The sequence below is a fragment of the Oncorhynchus tshawytscha genome, linkage group LG25 (genome assembly GCF_018296145.1).
Source record: "Oncorhynchus tshawytscha isolate Ot180627B linkage group LG25, Otsh_v2.0, whole genome shotgun sequence".
NCBI lineage: Eukaryota > Metazoa > Chordata > Actinopteri > Salmoniformes > Salmonidae > Oncorhynchus > Oncorhynchus tshawytscha.
This window is the reverse complement of record NC_056453.1, coordinates 15,819,409-15,838,153: the sequence shown is the minus strand read 5'-3', so window position 1 is coordinate 15,838,153 and position 18,745 is coordinate 15,819,409. Positions and strand designations below refer to the sequence as shown.

Genomic DNA, 18,745 nt, shown 5'->3' with positions numbered 1-18,745 from the left:
GATGTCATAGTTTGACCTCTAACCCAAATCTCTGGGTTCAAATGCCTAACGTTCACTTCATCAAAGACACAGATACTACTGACAAAAAAAATTCTGAACTCTCTCTCTCTCTCTGCTGTGAGTATGTTTCAGTAGCTAGTCAGTGTCTTGTGTCCTGGTGAGAGGTGGTATTGGTTGGGCCATGAGAGGACAATGTCCTACCTCCGCTCTGAATACCCACCATACCATACCAGGCTGGACCAACGCCATCATCCAATAACACACAGGCACACAAACATGCGCGCACACACACACACACACACACATTGTCCCCTACCCCATCAGACGTATAAGACAGTCGTTGTCTTGAAGGTTAACTACACACGTCTGATTGTTAGCAGGAATGACATGCGGTGCCTGGTGGGTTGAGATGGGGGAGGAGAAGGGAAAGAAAGGGGGGAGAGAAATGGTGGGGTGAGATGGGAGCTCACTCTGAGATTACTATTCTTTCTCTGTGTGTGGTGTGTATGTGTGTGAGTTTGTGTCTTTTGATGAATATTCTGTCTGCTGCATATCTGTGTTGGAGTGTACAGAGGAATGACAGTGTGAGACAGCTGTGGCGGATAAAGACTAGAGTCAGAACAGCTAGTCTACAGAGTCAGAACACACACACACACACACACACGCGCCAATTACAAGGCATTATTATCCAAAGTATACATTAATTTAGCATTTTATTCAAAGAAAGTGTGTGTGTGTGTGTGTGTGTGTGTGTGTGTGTGTGTGAGACAGAGAGATAAAGAAAAAAGACAGAGACCACCTGCATGCCACACACTTTCAGAGATCCCCAAGTGACAGACAGCAACTGAAGGTAGAACAGGTGTGCATAACTGAGTGCAACTGGACAAATAGCATTGTTGACATTGTCATCTAGAACAGTTCATCCTCTAAGTGTGTATGTGCGTGTGTGCGTGTGTGAGGAGAGAAAGAGGGGAGACATCATGCCCTCTCACCTGAATCGAATCTTCGGGGACACACAGCGCGCTCTGGGTCCACCCACTACCCCATTTCGGTCTCTCTCTCCCACTCCCTCTTTCAGTGTGATGTTTGGTCATATGACAGGGTCTGAATACCGACACACACCGGACATGAGCGAGTAGGAGTGAAGGGGAGAAAACAAGTGAACCGACCCTGAGAGAGCGTGAAAAGGCACTAGGGCACTTCTATCTGACTGTGAAACGGTGAAGAAGGGAACTCGCTTAAAGAAACAGCGGACACGAGTTTCACCAACTAACTTTTGCGAGTATAGGCCTAATCAACTGAGCGGAGTTTTAAAAAACTATTTCCAAGCCTCTCTCGTTATTTCTTTCCCATCTTTTTAGCGCATGACCCCGGGACTGCAGAATACTCAGAGCGGTAAGTGACAAACTCATCACAAAATCGGAGGCTGGGGCTCGAGGCAGCATTTTGGACATCACTTTTATTGCAGAGCGTCGCGCCTTGATTTTATAGACTTGAGTTGTGAGAGTGACCATGGTCGGGGAGATGAGTGAGCAGGTCCGGGAAAGACCAAGGCCCAGCCCGGACTACCTGATGCAGTTGATGACGGACCGGAAGGTGATGAGCTCTCTGCCCAACTTCACTGGCATCTTCACACACCTGGAGCGGCTCCTAGAAGAAGGTAAGTGTGTAGGCTCAATACATATTTTTAGATTTACAAAAGACATGGTAGCTTAGGTATAAAGTTAGTTGGTGGATATCTCAATTATATTGCATGGTATAGGCTACACTGTAAAAAAAAAAAAACTATTATTGTTATGTAACTAGTTCTACAGCCTTTTTTTGTTTACTCAACTTTTCGATCCAAGTGTTACCTGAACTAAAAACAAAATATTGGCCCAAATTTAGCTCCAACTTGATTCAACATATGCAAAAAAAGTATGTCAATTTAAAATGATGTGTTTGCTCAGCTCGTCTCATATGTTCATTCAACTACAAGTTATTAGTTGGGCATCAAAACTAAAAAAGGCTATGCAAGATTTTAAGTTTGGGGGGTTCGCCGACCACCCCAGACAAGCTCACTCTCCCTGCCTGTTTCATTACATATTTACATATTTTATAATTCTATAAAATATGCAACAAATTTTCCACTAACAGGTTTCTGTGCCAATGCACCACACGACCAACCACACAACCAAACCAAAGCATACCAACTTCGGGCACTTCAATATCATGGTTTGTGTTAACACCACAATAAATAGACTGCGTCAAGCTCAACAAACGTTAGATAGTTTGTGTGTATGTATTGATATGTAGGCTACGTGTGTCATTTTTAAATGGATGTACATGTAGTTCTGTCCTTGAGCTGTTCTTGTCTATTAATGTTCTGTATTGTCTCATGTTTTGTGTGGACACCAGGAAGAATAGCTGCTGCTTTTGCAACAGCTAATGGAAATCCTAATAAAATACCAAAATTACATCCCTCCCTAACTTGTAGGCTTACCCAGTATAGAAGGCTTGGTTTGACAACCTCTGAATATCATTAAACTTTTTGGTGTTTTGGAACAGATCTCTTTCCATTCATCAATTGGCCCGCTGCACAGTTTAGATTGATTTACTTTATTTGTCAGTAAAAAAACTATTTTTAAACGTGACCGGGATTGCACAATAAAGTCCACAATAAAGGGACTTATTTCCATTGCGGTCCCTTTAAAAAAAGAAACATAAATACACATATGATTGCATAGATACAGTCACATTACAGAGATGGAAATTAAAAAATGCTCAACTTCCAGATGAATTTGAGAGGGTGTTTAATTAAGTACAATTCTTACAAGCCTGTTTGGCTGGTAGCTTATTCTTGAGATGTTTGGGGCTACTGGTGAACAATGATGTGCAGACAAAGTCAAAGTGACACTGAACTAGCGCACCAGCTAGGCTTCCATCCAATTGCCGACAGATTTTAATGTGAATATTCTACAATCTTCATAAAAACAATATGCCATTTCAGAGTTTCCTTTAGGAAAATGTGTCACTGGACAACTTGACAGGGAAGATTTAAGATTTAAACAAACATTTTAATTTTGTTTTTTACAGTGTACAGTGAGATACACACACACATGCTTGCGCACACACACACAATAATACACACACCAGGCAGTGAGTGCTGTGAACAAATGGACAGTTGTTAGGCCGGTGACCTAATGTGCGAGGGGTGTGAATGTGGCACCCCATCCCGGGCCAGGCACGAGGTTCAGTACACGGCCAATGGGATAATATAATAAATAAAATATATAATAAAATATTTGACTGGGGAGGGCGTGCAGAGACTGTATGTATTTCAACACAAAGCCACACAGACTTAGTCAAGTTGAACACCATGCAGAGCCTGTAAACTGATAATGTGTATTTAAAAAATGTATTTAAACAGAAAATCCCATTGAGACTAAGGCCTCTTTTTCAAGGGAGCCTTGCACACAATCATACAAATTCACAATATTTACAATTTCAACACACACACCTGTTTGTGTGGTCGATTGATTCATTTATTGATTGTAGTATTTCAAGAGGAACACTACCGCAACAACCAAACACACCCCAAACAAGACAAACAACATGGAAACAAACAATAAGATGTTATGTGGAATTATCGATCAGGGTAACAATGGTCATGGTGTTGTTTTTGACAAAGGGAAAGCAGAGGGGGATTAAAAAATAGAGAAGAAAGGTACTAAGAGAGAAGAGAGGGGGAGTTATTTGAGCTAGGATTTATCTCAACACTTCAACCTGCCATTACACTATCTAGAGCTGTCTGTATTTATAGACTGGACCATGGTCAAACATGCACATACTTTCACACTCATGCACGCACTGTCTATCTTTCTGTCCTACAGCCACATTATTCATATTGTGTCAGGTTTACTACTGTGGCTGTCTCATCCAAGACACATCATCCACGGTGTGTGTGTGTGGTGTACGTGTAGTGTCAGGTGTCTGTGTAATAATCAGGTTTACATGTGAGGTCAGGTGTGTTATTAGAGGCTTAAAGCTGTTGTGATTATAGGTTTACATAATTAACTGTACCATTTATTATTACTATGGTCACACTTAGTTATCACTCTGCTTCCATCAGGTCATGGTTATTTCACAGGTTAGTCAGTGTGGTGTGTGTGTGTGTGTGTGTGTGTGTGTGTGTGTGTGTGTGTGTGTGTGTGTGTGAGTGGTTGGCTATTATATGTTGTTAGTAATGCATCATGCAACATTATTGGAAGTCTGAGCCAGACAGCTTTAAACAAACACACACTATCTTTATTTTGTTATTGGGCCTAGTGTTCTAAAGGATCTGTTTCTCTCTCTCTTTCTCCCTCACTCAGAGATAGGTAGAGTGCGCAAGGACATGTATAACGACTCGATGAATGGAGGTGTGGCCGCCGAGGGGCGGAACTCTGAGGAGCTGCCTAATGGGATTGGTCCAGTGGCTCAGCTGCAGGAGAAGCTCTACGTGCCCGTCAAAGAGTACCCCGACGTGAGTGGACAAACCTTTTTTCACCCTTTGTAGACTTTATTGTAGTGTCTATCCAGAGTGACAGAAAATGAATACCGAAATCAAACCCTTTCCATAACAACAGAATCTTCCAGCCCGTTGGAGGGTAAGGTAGAGCCATTGCCATGTTGATACTCCTGTCTGGTCCTTTCAGATTTGTTAACACAGATGGGGTAGCAATATAGGGGGAAGGGCTGCTTTCTAAGCTCCCAGCCCTTATAAAAGGGGGTTAGAATGTATGGCAGAGGACATCAGATAGAGGTGATGACAGAAGCTTCTCTTCATTCACATGATAAAATGGCAGTGTAACCCTGGATAATGCGCGTGCGCCCGTGCACACACATACAGACAAACACACAGGCACATGCAGAAGCATGCACACAAACTCACACAAGACGATGGAACAGATGAGATCAGGGCTAAAAATACAGAATAGCTCCTCTCTCTAGTGTGTGTGTGTGTGTGCGTGCGGGTGTGCGTGCGGGTGTGTTAAAGTTCTTTAGGAATGAAGAGAATGCGTTGACACCCATATAGAAGTGGGGGGGTCAGAGAAACAAAAAACAGACAAGACACAAGGGTGTGAAAGGTAGAGAGACAGAGGGAAAGACAAATGGAGAGAGATGGGAAAGAGGGTGAGAGCTAGAGGGGCAGCTGTCTTATTCATCTCTCAGCTCCAGTGACAGATAAGGTTAAAGTGTCCAGCCTCACCACCAGCCAACACACACAATGACCTATTCCTGACTCACTCTCTCTCTCGCGCACGCACGCACGCACACACACACACACACACACACACACACACATATGCACAATAAGAACAGAAATGAAATATTAACATGAAGATTGCATAATGCAAAAAGATAAGAAATCCCTCTGCATGTGCCATCCTGGGTTCAACAGGATATTGCAGCAGCGCTCACTAAATCAGTTGTGGCCAGCTTTCCTCCTGGAGAGTGAATGGACGTGCAGGATTTTTCTCCAGCCCTCCTATAAATACATGTCACTATACCAAATTCATACATACTTTGGAGTGAGTCCGTTGTTTGTGATTTCATGGACAATAGACACTCCAAACTGACCAACAACACACACACACACACACACACACACACACCACACACACACCACACACACACACACACACACACACACACACACACACACACACACACACACACACACAGTTGATTTTTTCACACACACACACACACACACACACAAACACACACACACACTAGCATGCTTGCGTACAGGCTTCAGTTGATTTTTTCGTGCTGGGAGAGTATTCCTTTTAATATTAAATGTCTTATTACTTAGCTAGTATGAACAAGTTACCAACCACGGCCAGGAGTATTACTTAGCTAGTTGACCACAAGTTACCAACCACGGCCAGGAGTATTACTTAGCTAGTAGACTACAAGTTACCAACCACGGCCAGGAGTATTACTTAGCTAGTTGACCACAAGTTACCAACCACGGCCAGGAGTATTACTTAGCTAGTTGACCACAAGTTACCAACCACGGCCAGGAGTATTACTTAGCTAGTAGACTACAAGTTACCAACCACGGCCAGGAGTATTACTTAGCTAGTAGACTACAAGTTACCAACCACGGCCAGGAGTATTACTTAGCTAGTTGACCACAAGTTACCAACCACGGCCAGGAGTATTACTTAGCTAGTAGACTACAAGTTACCAACCACGGCCAGGAGTATTACTTAGCTAGTAGACTACAAGTTACCAACCACGGCCAGGAGTATTACTTAGCTAGTAGACTACAAGTTACCAACCACTGCCAGGTTACCAACCAGTATTACTTAGCTAGTTGACTACAAGTTACCAACCACGGCCAGGAGTATTACTTAGCTAGTAGACTACAAGTTACCAACCACGGCCAGGAGTATTACTTAGCTAGTAGACTACAAGTTACCAACCACTGCCAGGAGTATTACTTAGCTAGTAGACTACAAGTTACCAACCACTGCCAGGAGTATTACTTAGCTAGTAGACTACAAGTTACCAACCACTGCCAGGAGTATTACTTAGCTAGTAGACTACAAGTTACCAACCACTGCCAGGAGTATTACTTAGCTAGTAGACTACAAGTTACCAACCACGGCCAGGAGTATTACTTAGCTAGTAGACTACAAGTTACCAACCACTGCCAGGAGTATTACTTAGCTAGTTGACTACAAGTTACCAACCACTGCCAGGAGTATTACTTAGCTAGTTGACTACAAGTTACCAACCACTGCCAGGAGTATTACTTAGCTAGTTGACTACAAGTTACCAATCACTGCCAGGAGTATTTCATTGCTAGCCACCAACTCCTGGTCCTACCTATTCTTAAAATATTTGTGTGTGTGTGTGTGTGTGTGTGTGTGTGTGTGTGTGTGTGTGTGTGTGTGTGTGTGTGTGTGTGTGTGTGTGTGTAGTTTAACTTTGTAGGTAGGATCCTGGGTCCGAGGGGTCTGACAGCCAAACAGCTGGAGGCAGAGACAGGCTGTAAGATCATGGTACGAGGGAAAGGATCCATGAGAGACAAAAAGAAGGTACGTGCCCACCATCACACGCTCACACCAATGACGTGAGGTCTGTGGCTGGATAGGCACTGGCTATTATCAAAGCCAGATTTACTCACAAATAAACACGGATGAAGCCCAGCTTCACCACACAGTACAACAGATAGCTTAAACAACCAGATTGACATAGGCTACTAACCGAAATTGACCGACAATTTTCAACAAATGTAAATACCAATGTAGCTAAGATACACAAGCGATAGCCTCCGATGGGGGCATATTTCATATCATCCGGCAAAATGACACGCTGCTCAACTCCGCTCAGCCATACACTGATGTAGCATCCACAGTTACAACTGATAGGTGGCACTTTTAAGCCTTGAGACAATTGAGACTTGGATTGTGTACAGTATGTGTGCCATTTAGAGGGTGAATGGGCAAGGCAACAGATTGAAGTGCATTTGAACGGGATATGGTAGTAGGTGCCAGGCTCACCGGTTTGTGTCAAGAACTGCAATGCTGCTGGGTTTTTCACGCTCAAAAGGTTCCCATGTGTTTCAAGAATGGTCCACCACCCAAAGGACATCCAGCCAACTTGACACAACTGTGGGAAGCATTGAAGTCAACATGGGCCAGCATCCCTGTGGAACGCTTTCAACACCTTGTAGAGTCAATGCCCCGATAAATTGAGGCTGTTCTGCGATCAAAATGGGGGTGCAACTCAATATTAGAAAGGTGTTCGGTATAATCAGTGTATAATAAATAAGGTTCTAATGAAATTGTCCATATCTGAAATTAAATTACTGAAAAATGCAGTTCCAAACATGAAAAAAGTGTCCCATCAAAACAAAATTCTAGCTTGATAAATCAAATTGATGTTGTCTATTCTCATGTTCATTCAACAGTAGCCTAACCCGCAAATTGCAAAGGAAAAATGCATATTTTAAATGAAGTCCATTCGTCTGTCCTTCAGGATGAGCTTCTTGGTGGTCTAACACTTGTCTCTGAGCATCCACAACTTTCATTGAGGCGCTGATATGTGCACAGCAGAACCCCATGGCCATTATTTTATTCTGCAGAAGGAATGCATCAGTTTAGCTGAAGATCTCTACTTAGAGCATCAGCAGAAAGCCGGTTGAAGCCTTTTGACAACCAGGTATCATATCCAGAGGCCATCAGCAGCGTGTCGTTGTCCCGATCTGATGATTTTCCATCTCTTCCTTTGATGAAAGTCAAAAAGCCTCTCTCTGAATTGTACAAAGTTTTCCTTGGAAATCCAACTTGACAATTGTTTGAGGTGCAGTATAGTGTCCATTTGTCATGTTGTTTTTGCTGGCTAGCTGTCTTTGTTCAGTTCAACGGATGGGAGCACAAAAGAATGTAGACACCCAAATGTGCAGGGCTTACCCCAGGCATACCTGCACAACAAGGGTAATCAACAGCGACTGGAGTCAGTAACGCGTTTGAATGGTTGGAAATGAAGGCATGCATACCCTGGTGCCTTTCCTGAGGTTTTGATACAGTTTTATCAAATGTTTAGATTCTGAGAATAAAAACCACCAGAATCATTGAGAAAAAGCATTAGATAACAAAAAAATGAATGACAATTTTCTTTTATATGATTTATTTGGCTTTCCATAACAGCTTTTGTTTATGACATAATCATAGACCTACCCTGCCTACTGCACATCATTGGCTCACACACCACACATTTTAACAGACATTCTTATCCAAAGCGACTTACAGGAGCAATTAGGGTTAAGTGCATTGCTCAATTGCACATCGACCGATTTTGGACCGAGTCGGCTCAGGGATTTGAACCAGCAACCTATCAGTTACTAGTCCAACACTCTTAACCGCTGGGTTGCCTGCCAGGCCTCACATGCACGCACGCATGCACCTATGCACACACACACACACACATAGTATGGTGTATTTATTTTGGCACTACATTCTAAGTGGAGTAGAGTTGAAAAGAGCTGGGTCCGTCTGTTTCTCCGTCTGTTTCTCCGTCTGTTTCTCCACTGGTTTTGGTTCTTTGGTTCTGGCCAGGTTGTCAGACTTCCAGTGGAGTAGCTAACGGCAGGTGGAGCATATCATCAGACATTCCATCTACCTCTCATGAGAATACACCCATCCCACACCTCAGACAGACAGACAGACAGACAGACAGACAGACAGACAGACAGACAGACAGACAGAAAGAAAGAAAGAAAGAAAGAAAGAAAGAAAGAAAGAAAGAAAGAAAGAAAGAAAGAAAGAAAGAAAGAAAGAAAGAAAGAAAGAAAGAAAGAAAGAAAGAAAGAAAGAAAGAGGAAATTAGTCAAAAGAAGTATAAAGAGTGAGTAGACATTCTGACCTTCTCCACGAGTGGGGATTATTCACTTACAGTAAAATGGCTGCCGTGTTGTTACAGAACTGAAGTCAATGTGGACGGTCTTCAGGGAATATTATTGTTTTGAATGTGTATCAGGAGGAGCTGAACAGAGGGAAACCTAACTGGGAACATCTGAGTGAGGAACTCCATGTACTCATCACAGTGGAAGACACACACAACAGAGCTCAGATCAAACTACAAAGAGCCACCGTAGAGGTCAAGAAACTACTCGTACCAGCCGTGAGTACCGTGAGATTCATGCTATAATTATGTGTGTGAGTGTGTGTTTGTGTGTGTGTATGTATATACAGTTGAAGTCGGAAGTTTACATACACTTAGGTTGGAGTCATTAAAACTATTTTTTTCAACCACTCCACAATTTTCTTGTTAACAAACTGTAGTTTTGGCAAGTCGGTTAGGACATCTACTTTGTGTAGAACACAAGTAATTTTTCCAACAATTGTTTACAGGCAGATTATTTCGCTTATAATTCACTGTATCACATACACTAAGTTGACTGTGCCTTTAAACAGCTTGGAAAATTCCATAATATTATGTCATTGCTTTAAAAGCTTCTGATAGGCTAATTTACATAATTTGAGTCAATTGGAGGTGTACCTGTGGGTGTATTTCAAGGCCTACCATCAAACTCAGTGCCTCTTTGCTTGACATCATGGGAAAATCAAAATAAATCAGCTAAGACCTCAGAAAACAAATTGTAGACCTCCACAAGTCTGGTTCATCCTTAGCACCACGCAGCCGTCATACCACTCAGGAAGGAGACGCGTTCTGTCTAATAGAGATGAACGTACTTTGATGCAAAAAGTGCAAATCAATCCAAGAACAATAGCAAAGGACCTTGTGAAGATGCTGGAGGAAACAGGTACAAAAGTATCTACATCCACAGTAAAATGAGTCCTATATAGACATAACCTGAAAGGCTGCTCAGCAAGGAAGAAGCCACTCCTCCAAAACCACCATAAAAAAGACTACGGTTTGCAACTGCACATGGGAACAAAGATCGTACTTTTTGGAGAAATGTCTTCTGGTCTGATGAAACAAAAAAATAACTGTTTGGCCATGATGACCATCGTTATGTTTGGAGGAAAAAGGTGAAGAACACCATCCCAACCATGAGGCACGGGGGTGGCAGCATCATGTTGTGAGGGTGCTTTGCTGCAGGAGGAGCTGGTGCACTTGACAAAATAGATGGCATCATGAGGCAGGAAAATCATGTGGATATATTGAAGCAACATCTCAAGACATCAGTCAGGAAGTTAAAGCTTGGTGGCAAATGGGTCTTCCAAATGGACAATGACCCCAAGCATACTTCCAAAGTTGTGGCAAAATGGCTTAAGGACAACAAAGTCAAGGTATTGGAGTGGCCATCACAAAGCCCTTACCTCAATCCTATAGAACATTTGTGGGCAGAACTTAAAAAGCGTGTGCGAGCAACGAGGCCTACAAACCTGACTCAGTTACACCAGCTCTGTCAGAAGGAATGGGCCAAAATTCCCCCAACATATTGTGGGAAGCTTGTGGAAGGCTATCTGAAACGTTTGACCCAAGTTAAACCATTTTAAAGGCAACGCTACCAAATACTAATTGAGTGTATGTAAACTTATGACCCACTGGGAATGTGTTGAAAGAAATAAAAGTTGAAATATATCATTCCCTCTACTACTGTTCTGACATTTCACATTCTTAAAATAAAGTGGTGATCCTAACTGACCTAAGACAGGGAATTTTTACGAGGATTAAATGTCAGGAATTGTGAAACGGAGTTTAAATGTATTTGGCTAAGATGTATGTAAACTTCCGTCTTCCACTGTATATTGTACACAGTATGTCCCACTGGGCAAAAACTGGTTGAATCAACATTGTGTCCACTTCATTTCAACCCCAAAAATCTATGTGGTGACGTGGAATCAGCGTGGAAAATGAATTGCATTTGCAAGAAGTAATCAACATAAGGTCATTCCGTGTTTTTTTTCACCCCACTTTAACCTAAATCCCATGACATGGTGAAATGTTTTGTTGATTTCACGTTTAATTCCCAATAGTTGACAACTCAACCAAATGTAAATCAAAACTAAACGTCAAACTGATGTCTGTGCCCAGTGGGATGTGTGTGTGTCTGTGTTTGTGTGTGTGTAATTCGCCAGGCAGCATCTATAAAGGCGTCTCCATGGTAATGCGTGTTGTGAAAGGAGGAGGGGATGAATGGAGAGACTGTTCACTCTTTCTCTTCACTCTATCACTCCTTTCACTCCTCTCTCACACTCAATTCATTCCCTCCTCCTTGTTCTCTTTCTCTTTTCTCACATCACCTCTTTCCATGCGTCCCTCAACAATTCTCACATTCTCTTAGCCACCTACCCAATGCCCCCACACCACAGACAGAAAATTGCTAAGAATGTTGCTCTCACTCCCGAATTCAACATTGAATAAAGTAGTTGTGAACTTTCACCCAAACTCTCAAATCGCACTGCATTGACTTATAGCAGGGAAATTCAAACTGGGGTCGGTGGAGGTACCGCAGGGGGTCGGCAAAAATATCTAAATGTTTTGGGAGTTACCTTTGTAGCTAATAGGCTATGTTAAAGTTAACTGTGGGTAGGGCAAAAATAATTTACAACTATCTACCAAATATATTCATTTTAAAATGTTGATTACTTCCCCTGGCAATTCTCATTCACCTGATTATAAGACAAGACCTCGAGAATATATATATATATATATATTTTTTACCAATGTATACTAGTAACAGCACATAAAGTTAACCCAGAAGACCTGAGAGTGGGGGTGGGGATTAATGATACCTGTTAGTTTAACCTTGCTGGTCTAGCTGTACAGCTTCAGGCCTACACCACTCACAATCTGTTCACCAGAGTGTAACGTAATCCAACCTTCAGCCAACTAGACGGATATTAAATGTCCTGTGTGTGTGTGTGCGTGTGCGGGCATGTGTGTAGGCTGAAGGAGAGGACAGTCTAAAGAAGATGCAGTTGATGGAGCTGGCCATTCTCAATGGAACCTACAGAGACGCCAACATCAAGCAACGTAAGGATGACACCGTTACACTCTTAGAAAAAAGGGTTTCAAAAGGGTTCTTCGGCTGTCTCCATAGGATAACCCTTTTTGGTTCCAGGTAGAACCCCCTGTGGAAAGGGTTCTACATGGAACCCAAAAGGGTTCTTTATGGAACCCAAAATGGTTCTACATGGAACCAAAAGGGGTTTTACCTGGAACCAAAAATGTTTTTTCAAATGGTTCGCCGAAGAATCCTTTTAGGTTCTAGATAGCATTTTTCCCCCTAATAGTGTAGAAAGTGCCTGTCCTGAAACTGTTGGTGGGGCTTTTTGATGTTCTTGTTTCCAACTAGTAATGATTTTCTATTTGTTTCTCTCTCTCTCTCTGCGTGTTTACGTGTGTGTGTGTGGGTGTGTGTGTGCGTGTGTGTGTGGGTGCGAGCAGCCACTATGGCTTTCTCCCTAGCCTCCTCTCAGCAGCCTCGGCTCATCTCCAGTCCCTCCCCTGTTATGCAGCAGGCTATGAGAAACCCCGCCCCTGTTCAGCAGCCCAATCTCATGCCTCACCTGATTCGTCAGATCCAGAGTCAGCAGGCCCTCATGCAAGGAGCCAATCAGCATGCAGGACTGATGCAGCAATCACCTGAATCAGGAGGATTCTTCTACACTCCCTACGAATATTCCCCCTACACCCTAACCCCATCTATACTAGAATACCCCATGGACACTAGTGGAGTATTAGGTAAACACACACGCACGCACACACACACAGATCAAGTTCATTTGGGAATGAGGGTTGTGTTGTTGTGTTGTAACCCGGTTGTATTTCTCTCTCTGTCTCCAGGTATGGCTTTCCAAACCAAAGGCTGAGAGATAAACTCCCTCCTACATATGGACCTCAGACACACACACACACACACACATACATACATACATACACCTATCTGGGATGGGCCTCTTGACTGTCTTCTTAATGTAACTGTTTGATGATGTCACTGTTAACCCCCTGTGTTTTGGTGTTTTGGTAATGTGGTTGCGTGGTGAGCAGGAGCGATGACGGCTAAGGTGCAACGCCACAATATGAGGGTCCATCCTTACCAAAGAGTAGTGAACACCGACAGAGGTCAGTTAGATCACTAGACAGTGTGAGTGGGGATACGCATTTGTGAGTGATTTTGTGTGTGCGTGCGTGTGCGCCAGTGTGTGTGTTCATGTGTGTGTCTGTTAGTTGACCTGTGTGCCGCCTGCTAAGAGGGGTATGAGACCAGAATGTGAGGGGAAGGTCAAACAGTGAGCTGTGTGTTAAAGTCAAACAACAGTCTGTCACAGAGCAGAGAGAGGGTAGTGTTCGGAATGGACGAGTCCGTTCCAGGGGTGAATATTCCAGGGCGCTCATAGCCCCTCTGTCAGATAGAGGAAGGCATGTGAGGTTGTCCCCTGCTTTTAGATTGGACCGTTCCTCCATGTGACTGTGACCTTGTGACTCTCTTGATTTAGAGTTCTCTTCAAATACTATTTATCTCTCGCTCTCTTCCCCCCTCCCCCTCTTTGCCGGTTGTTTCACAACTGTTCAACCTAAGAGACAAGCAGGGTCATCTCTTTTATACCGTCTTAAATTACACCATTCCTTTGATTTGATTTTGTAAAAGTCAACACTACTTTTTTGATCTACTCTTTTGTTTATTGATATGGTTTTCTAATGATTGTTTTGTATATTATGGATCAGAGACACACAGTACTTGAAGCTGAAGCAGCCTTCTTATAACCAGTATCCATACAACCTTATACAGTGCATGACCCTATACTACTGAAATCTGCATTCGGAGATATGGAGTGTAAAGTAAGGATTACTGGACCTTTGTGGGTTAGGGATGGGTTGACATTAGATATCATTTCGAAAAGACATTCCATTGTCATATCATTATGCTTGCCCTATTCTTTGGAGATTATTGTAGTTGTTGCTTATGTGCTTGGAAAATAGAGTTTACTTGTGTGATTGTAAAAAAAATTATGAATATCATTTTAAGCTATGAGCAGGACGTGTTGTTGCATTCTTGGGGATGTTTTCTTTAGAGTTTACACTACAGGCGCGAAGCTCTCGCTTGTATTTATTTTGCAAACGTAGAGAACCAATGTTTGATATTTAAAAAAAAAAACAGACAAAAAAATTAAAAATAAATAAATGTCTAAAAGTTATTATTATTAGAAAATATCTGTAAAAAAAAATATATGTTCTTAATTAATTCCTTCTAAAACCACATCTCTTAACATCTCATGGCTCTCGGTAACTGCAGGCCTCTCTGCTTCTCTAGCGGATTACATCTCTAATGCTTAACAGCAGTCTGGAGACCATACCAGATCATTTTTAATCAATTAATTGGTCCTCATTGCATTTGGTCTTCTCTGTCAAGACACCATAACATACACCCTGACTGCTGCTAACCATTAAACTGTGTTTAAGCCACCCCTCAGGACCCACCAGCCGCTTCACATACCTGATCTATTCCGTCGAGGTATTGATTATTAGTTGACTAGATGATGTGAAACTACTGGTGGCCCCCATAGACTGGGTTGAGAAACACTGCGTTCGTCAAAACAGCTTTAGATGTCAGTGACATTCTCACACCCTGCCACGAAACCATACCTTGTCTCCATGGTTTCTCTGTCTGTAGTGCAGCTAGCCTCACTGTAGCAGTGCTCATACGTTCTACAAAGGGCACCTTTATAATGCCTTCATTAACAATACACAAGCATTCATAACTGCCTATGTCAGCAGTCGCTAGTTGGCATCTCACATTGTGTCACTTACTGCATATGCCAGACCTTACGTCAACTTGCAGCCATTGACTTATAAATGCCTATGTAGTGTTTATGAAGGTGTTATGTATGTTCACACTGTGTGTGTGTGACTGCAGTAAATCTGACACCACTAGCTGACACTAATCTCTTTCTATCTTTTTCTATGTGTCTTTTTGTTTCCTTAATTTCTTTGTGTCTGTCCGTCTGTCTCCTAACCCCCCCTCCCCCCTCCCCAGCTGCCACAGCGACTAACCCTTGACCTCTGTACCCACTGATGACCCGCCCATCTCCGCCTGTGGCTTGCTCGTTGCCATGCTCTGGACAACAGCCACGCCCCCCCCAACCCCCCAGGAGTCACCTCTGCCAAACCAACCAGAGACCAGCGCCATGGTAGTGACCCTTCAGGACCCAATCAGGACCCAGTCACCAGCCATGCCCACCCAAACACCACACTTTCAAGCCATGTGCTCCTTCTATAGGAACCACTACATCAAAACCACCCAATCACAACCCACCCCAACCAAACCCCAGCCATGCTCTCTGCACGGGTCAGATAACCAATCTCTATACCTTGCCCTGCATTGAGTCGATTGGAAGCTATAGTATTATAATAATAAAATAATAATAACAGATATATGTATGATCATAACATATTCATGCCCAATAAGCTAGTCTGACTGTCCCTGTTCTCAAACCCTCAGCGGGGGTCTAGAGAAACCGGAAGCATCTCATTTTTCGGGGTGGAGGGTGAGCAGAGAAGAGGCAAAGCCTACAAAAACGGATGCTTCCGGTTTCTGCCGACCCACTAAGTGTTTTTTTCCACGCCTGCTACGTTAGGTTACCGTCACACAAAATGTTACTCAGATCTGGTTTAATATGTCACACCAGTTTCACACGATGTCCTCTCTAAGACTAGGCTTTTCCACCATGCCTGCCTTTCTACAGTGACCTGAGTCTATCTAACGGGTACGATCACACTTCTCCGGGTGCTACAGAGCGAAGAGTCTCAACCATAGCGTTTGCTTTACCAATACAGTATTATCTGGAGAACAAAGTGCCTTTATTTATTCCAATAGAGAGATATGTCACAGACCAGAGCAGCCTTTTTTTATGATGGGTTTATATTCTCCATGAAACATGTCTCAACAAAAGTGAAAGAGATGTGGTGTATTATAAAGGAACCAACTCAATGTTGTGGTTTCCCATAAGCCCTACATATGTCTTTTGGATTTAGAATGAAGTGCCAAAACTGGTCAGTTTCTTCCGTTAGTATAGTAGGACCTCCTCAGAACAGTGTTAGTTTTGTGTGTTTTCTTTTCTTTTGGGGGGGAAATGACGTGTATACTTGTGTGTCTGCCTGGAGAACACACCCTATTGTATAGTGTTGTGTTATTAGATATGTGCGTTACATACCTGAGCTCCTAACTCTCCTCTTGGCCAAGCGGTTGTTTTTACTCCACACAAACCATCTCATTCAAGACAAAACATCTGTTTATAATGTATTTTTATATGACATTTTTTGTATGTGAGAAATAACATTAAATTATGTTTTCTGGAAAGAACAGTATGCCTTACTATGGAGATTTATCTGATTCAATATAAGAGCAAACTTTGCCCCCAACCAACGTGCCATTCACCAAGTGTCCGGAGAGTTTTTCAAGTTCTGATATACTGGAAACCTTGAGGTATTCTGGAAAATTGTTGTCTATCAAATTCATCTCAGTGTTGCTTACCTTCTGGGCCTTCTCTATGTCGAGAGTCGTTATTAACTGTAGTACTGTATATTAATCTACTCTTTGTATTAACTGACCAGTCCTGTACCGTTAACCTCTCTACTCATATCTGCCTCTGCCTTGGTTTCTTTAAAACATAAACTGTGTGAATCTGAGAATTAAAAAAGTGTGTTGTTGATGTTTAACTTTATAAAAACTGGTAATAAAACAACAATAACTCTTTGTACTGAGAAACAAAAACATGATTAAACTGGTAGTTGTAAAAAAAAAACTAACAAACTTTGTCGCTGTTTCTCTGAAGCTTCTAAAGTTTCCAGTGAGCTTCCTTTCTGCATACTAATCTTAAACACTGCAGATACCTTTTGGAATGCACTTAAATTCCTTAGAAATACAATACACTAGACATACACTTGGTCACCCTCCTCTCTGTCTCTCTCCAACTCCAACAGTCTGAAGCAAATCAATTGTGCATCCTACCCTTACACACTCACTCATACCTACCCACACACAAAAATATGCACACACATCTGCTGAGCGAATTATACTGGAGCACTGTGGCTCTCCCGAACCTACATTATCTCTCTCATTCAACGGTTAACTACAGGAATGTGTCATATTTTAACTGCTGTACACTCTCTCTGTCTTTCTCTCTCTTGCTATATACAATATATATATATATATATATACACACACAAGACTGCACTGACAGAGCTACACCCAAGCACAAATACCATATATAGACTTAAAAAATACTGCTTTGACTGAGGGCTGTCAGTGAGTTGTTCACTATCTGCCCTCTCCTCACCCTTCCTGCTCCCCCTCAGGGGGTAGAGAGCTAATTGAGCCCCAGGCTTGGCTCTGGACCTGGAGCCTTTGCTCTGGATACTGACCCTGCAGCTGTAGGAAGAGAAATAGCGTGATCTGGCAACTCACTGAACTACTGGGAGCCTGATCTGGCAACCCAATGGACTAGAGGGTTACATTCCTATGGATGGAGTGTGGGCCAAATGAGAGAGATTGAGAATGAGTGAAAGAAAGAGGGAAAAGAAAAAAGGCCAAGGAAGAGGAAAAATAGTTTGTCTTTCTCCCTATCTCCTTTTCCTACTGGGTCATTCTCCCATTTGGGGGTTGAGGCAGAGGCACCTGTCAGAAACATCTAAAACTCTGTCTGTGTGTGCACTCTTGATTTCTACCGATCCTGTTTTGTTTGTAGTTTTATGACATTTATCCCAGGATCTCTCAGACCATCGCCACACCATCTGGTAAACTACTCTCCTCTCTGTATAATCTAGCCTAGAGCCAATACTAGCCCATGGGGGGGCTAGTATTGAATAACACATTCCAAAAAAGACCGTCACAAAATAAATCATAAGAAGCAAGGTTTTGAAGTGTTTGTCCTCCGAAATAAGAAAAGCTCAGGAAATATTTGTATATGTACACTACTTGTCCAAAAGTATTTGGACACCTGCTCGTTAAACATCTTATTCCAAAATCATGGCCATTGATATGGAGTTGGTCCCCCTTTGCTGCTATAACAGCCTCCACTCTTCTTGGATGGCTTTCCACTAGATGCTGAAACATTGCTGCAGGGACTTGCTTCCAATCAGCCACAAGAGCATTAGTGAGGTTGGGCACTGATGTTAGCCTATTAGGGCTGGCTCGCAGTCTGCGTTCCAATTCATCCCAAAGGTGTTCGATGGGTTGAGGTCAGGGCTCTGTGCAGGCCAGTCAAGTTCTTCCACACCAATTTAGACAAACCAT

The 18,745-nt window shown here is 42.6% G+C and overlaps 1 protein-coding gene across 4 annotated transcripts; it reads left to right on the top strand.

Moving 5' to 3' along the window:
- The first annotated feature begins 1,140 nt into the window (after window positions 1–1,140).
- LOC112224770 (protein quaking-B) lies at window positions 1,141–16,815 on the top strand. 4 transcript variants are annotated; one of them, XM_042306018.1, is made up of 9 exons: window positions 1,141–1,395; window positions 1,492–1,660; window positions 4,353–4,504; window positions 6,957–7,073; window positions 9,517–9,660; window positions 12,396–12,483; window positions 12,898–13,194; window positions 13,501–13,575; window positions 15,488–16,815. In XM_042306018.1, the coding sequence occupies exons 2-9, from the start codon at window positions 1,513–1,515 to the stop codon at window positions 15,508–15,510; spliced, it is 1,044 nt and encodes a 347-aa protein (XP_042161952.1). In that variant the 5' UTR covers window positions 1,141–1,395; window positions 1,492–1,512; the 3' UTR covers window positions 15,511–16,815. The 4 variants fall into 4 exon arrangements, 3 of the variants coding, with proteins under 3 accessions (XP_042161952.1, XP_042161951.1, XP_042161953.1); XM_042306017.1 differs by having other exon boundaries at window positions 1,141–1,660; XR_006079924.1 differs by having other exon boundaries at window positions 1,142–1,660; window positions 13,297–13,575.
- The last annotated feature ends 1,930 nt before the right edge of the window (window positions 16,816–18,745 follow it).

What these genes read in the sequence shown, in the direction of transcription:
- LOC112224770 (XM_042306018.1), top strand. Translation starts at nt 1,513, where the DNA reads ATGGTCGGGGAGATGAGTGAGCAGGTCCGGGAAAGACCAAGGCCCAGC. An exon ending in CCATGAGAGACAAAAAGAAG is followed by an intron (nt 7,074 to 9,516) that starts GTACGTGCCCAC and finishes AATGTGTATCAG; the next exon opens with GAGGAGCTGAACAGAGGGAA. An exon ending in AGACGCCAACATCAAGCAAC is followed by an intron (nt 12,484 to 12,897) that starts GTAAGGATGACA and finishes GGGTGCGAGCAG; the next exon opens with CCACTATGGCTTTCTCCCTA.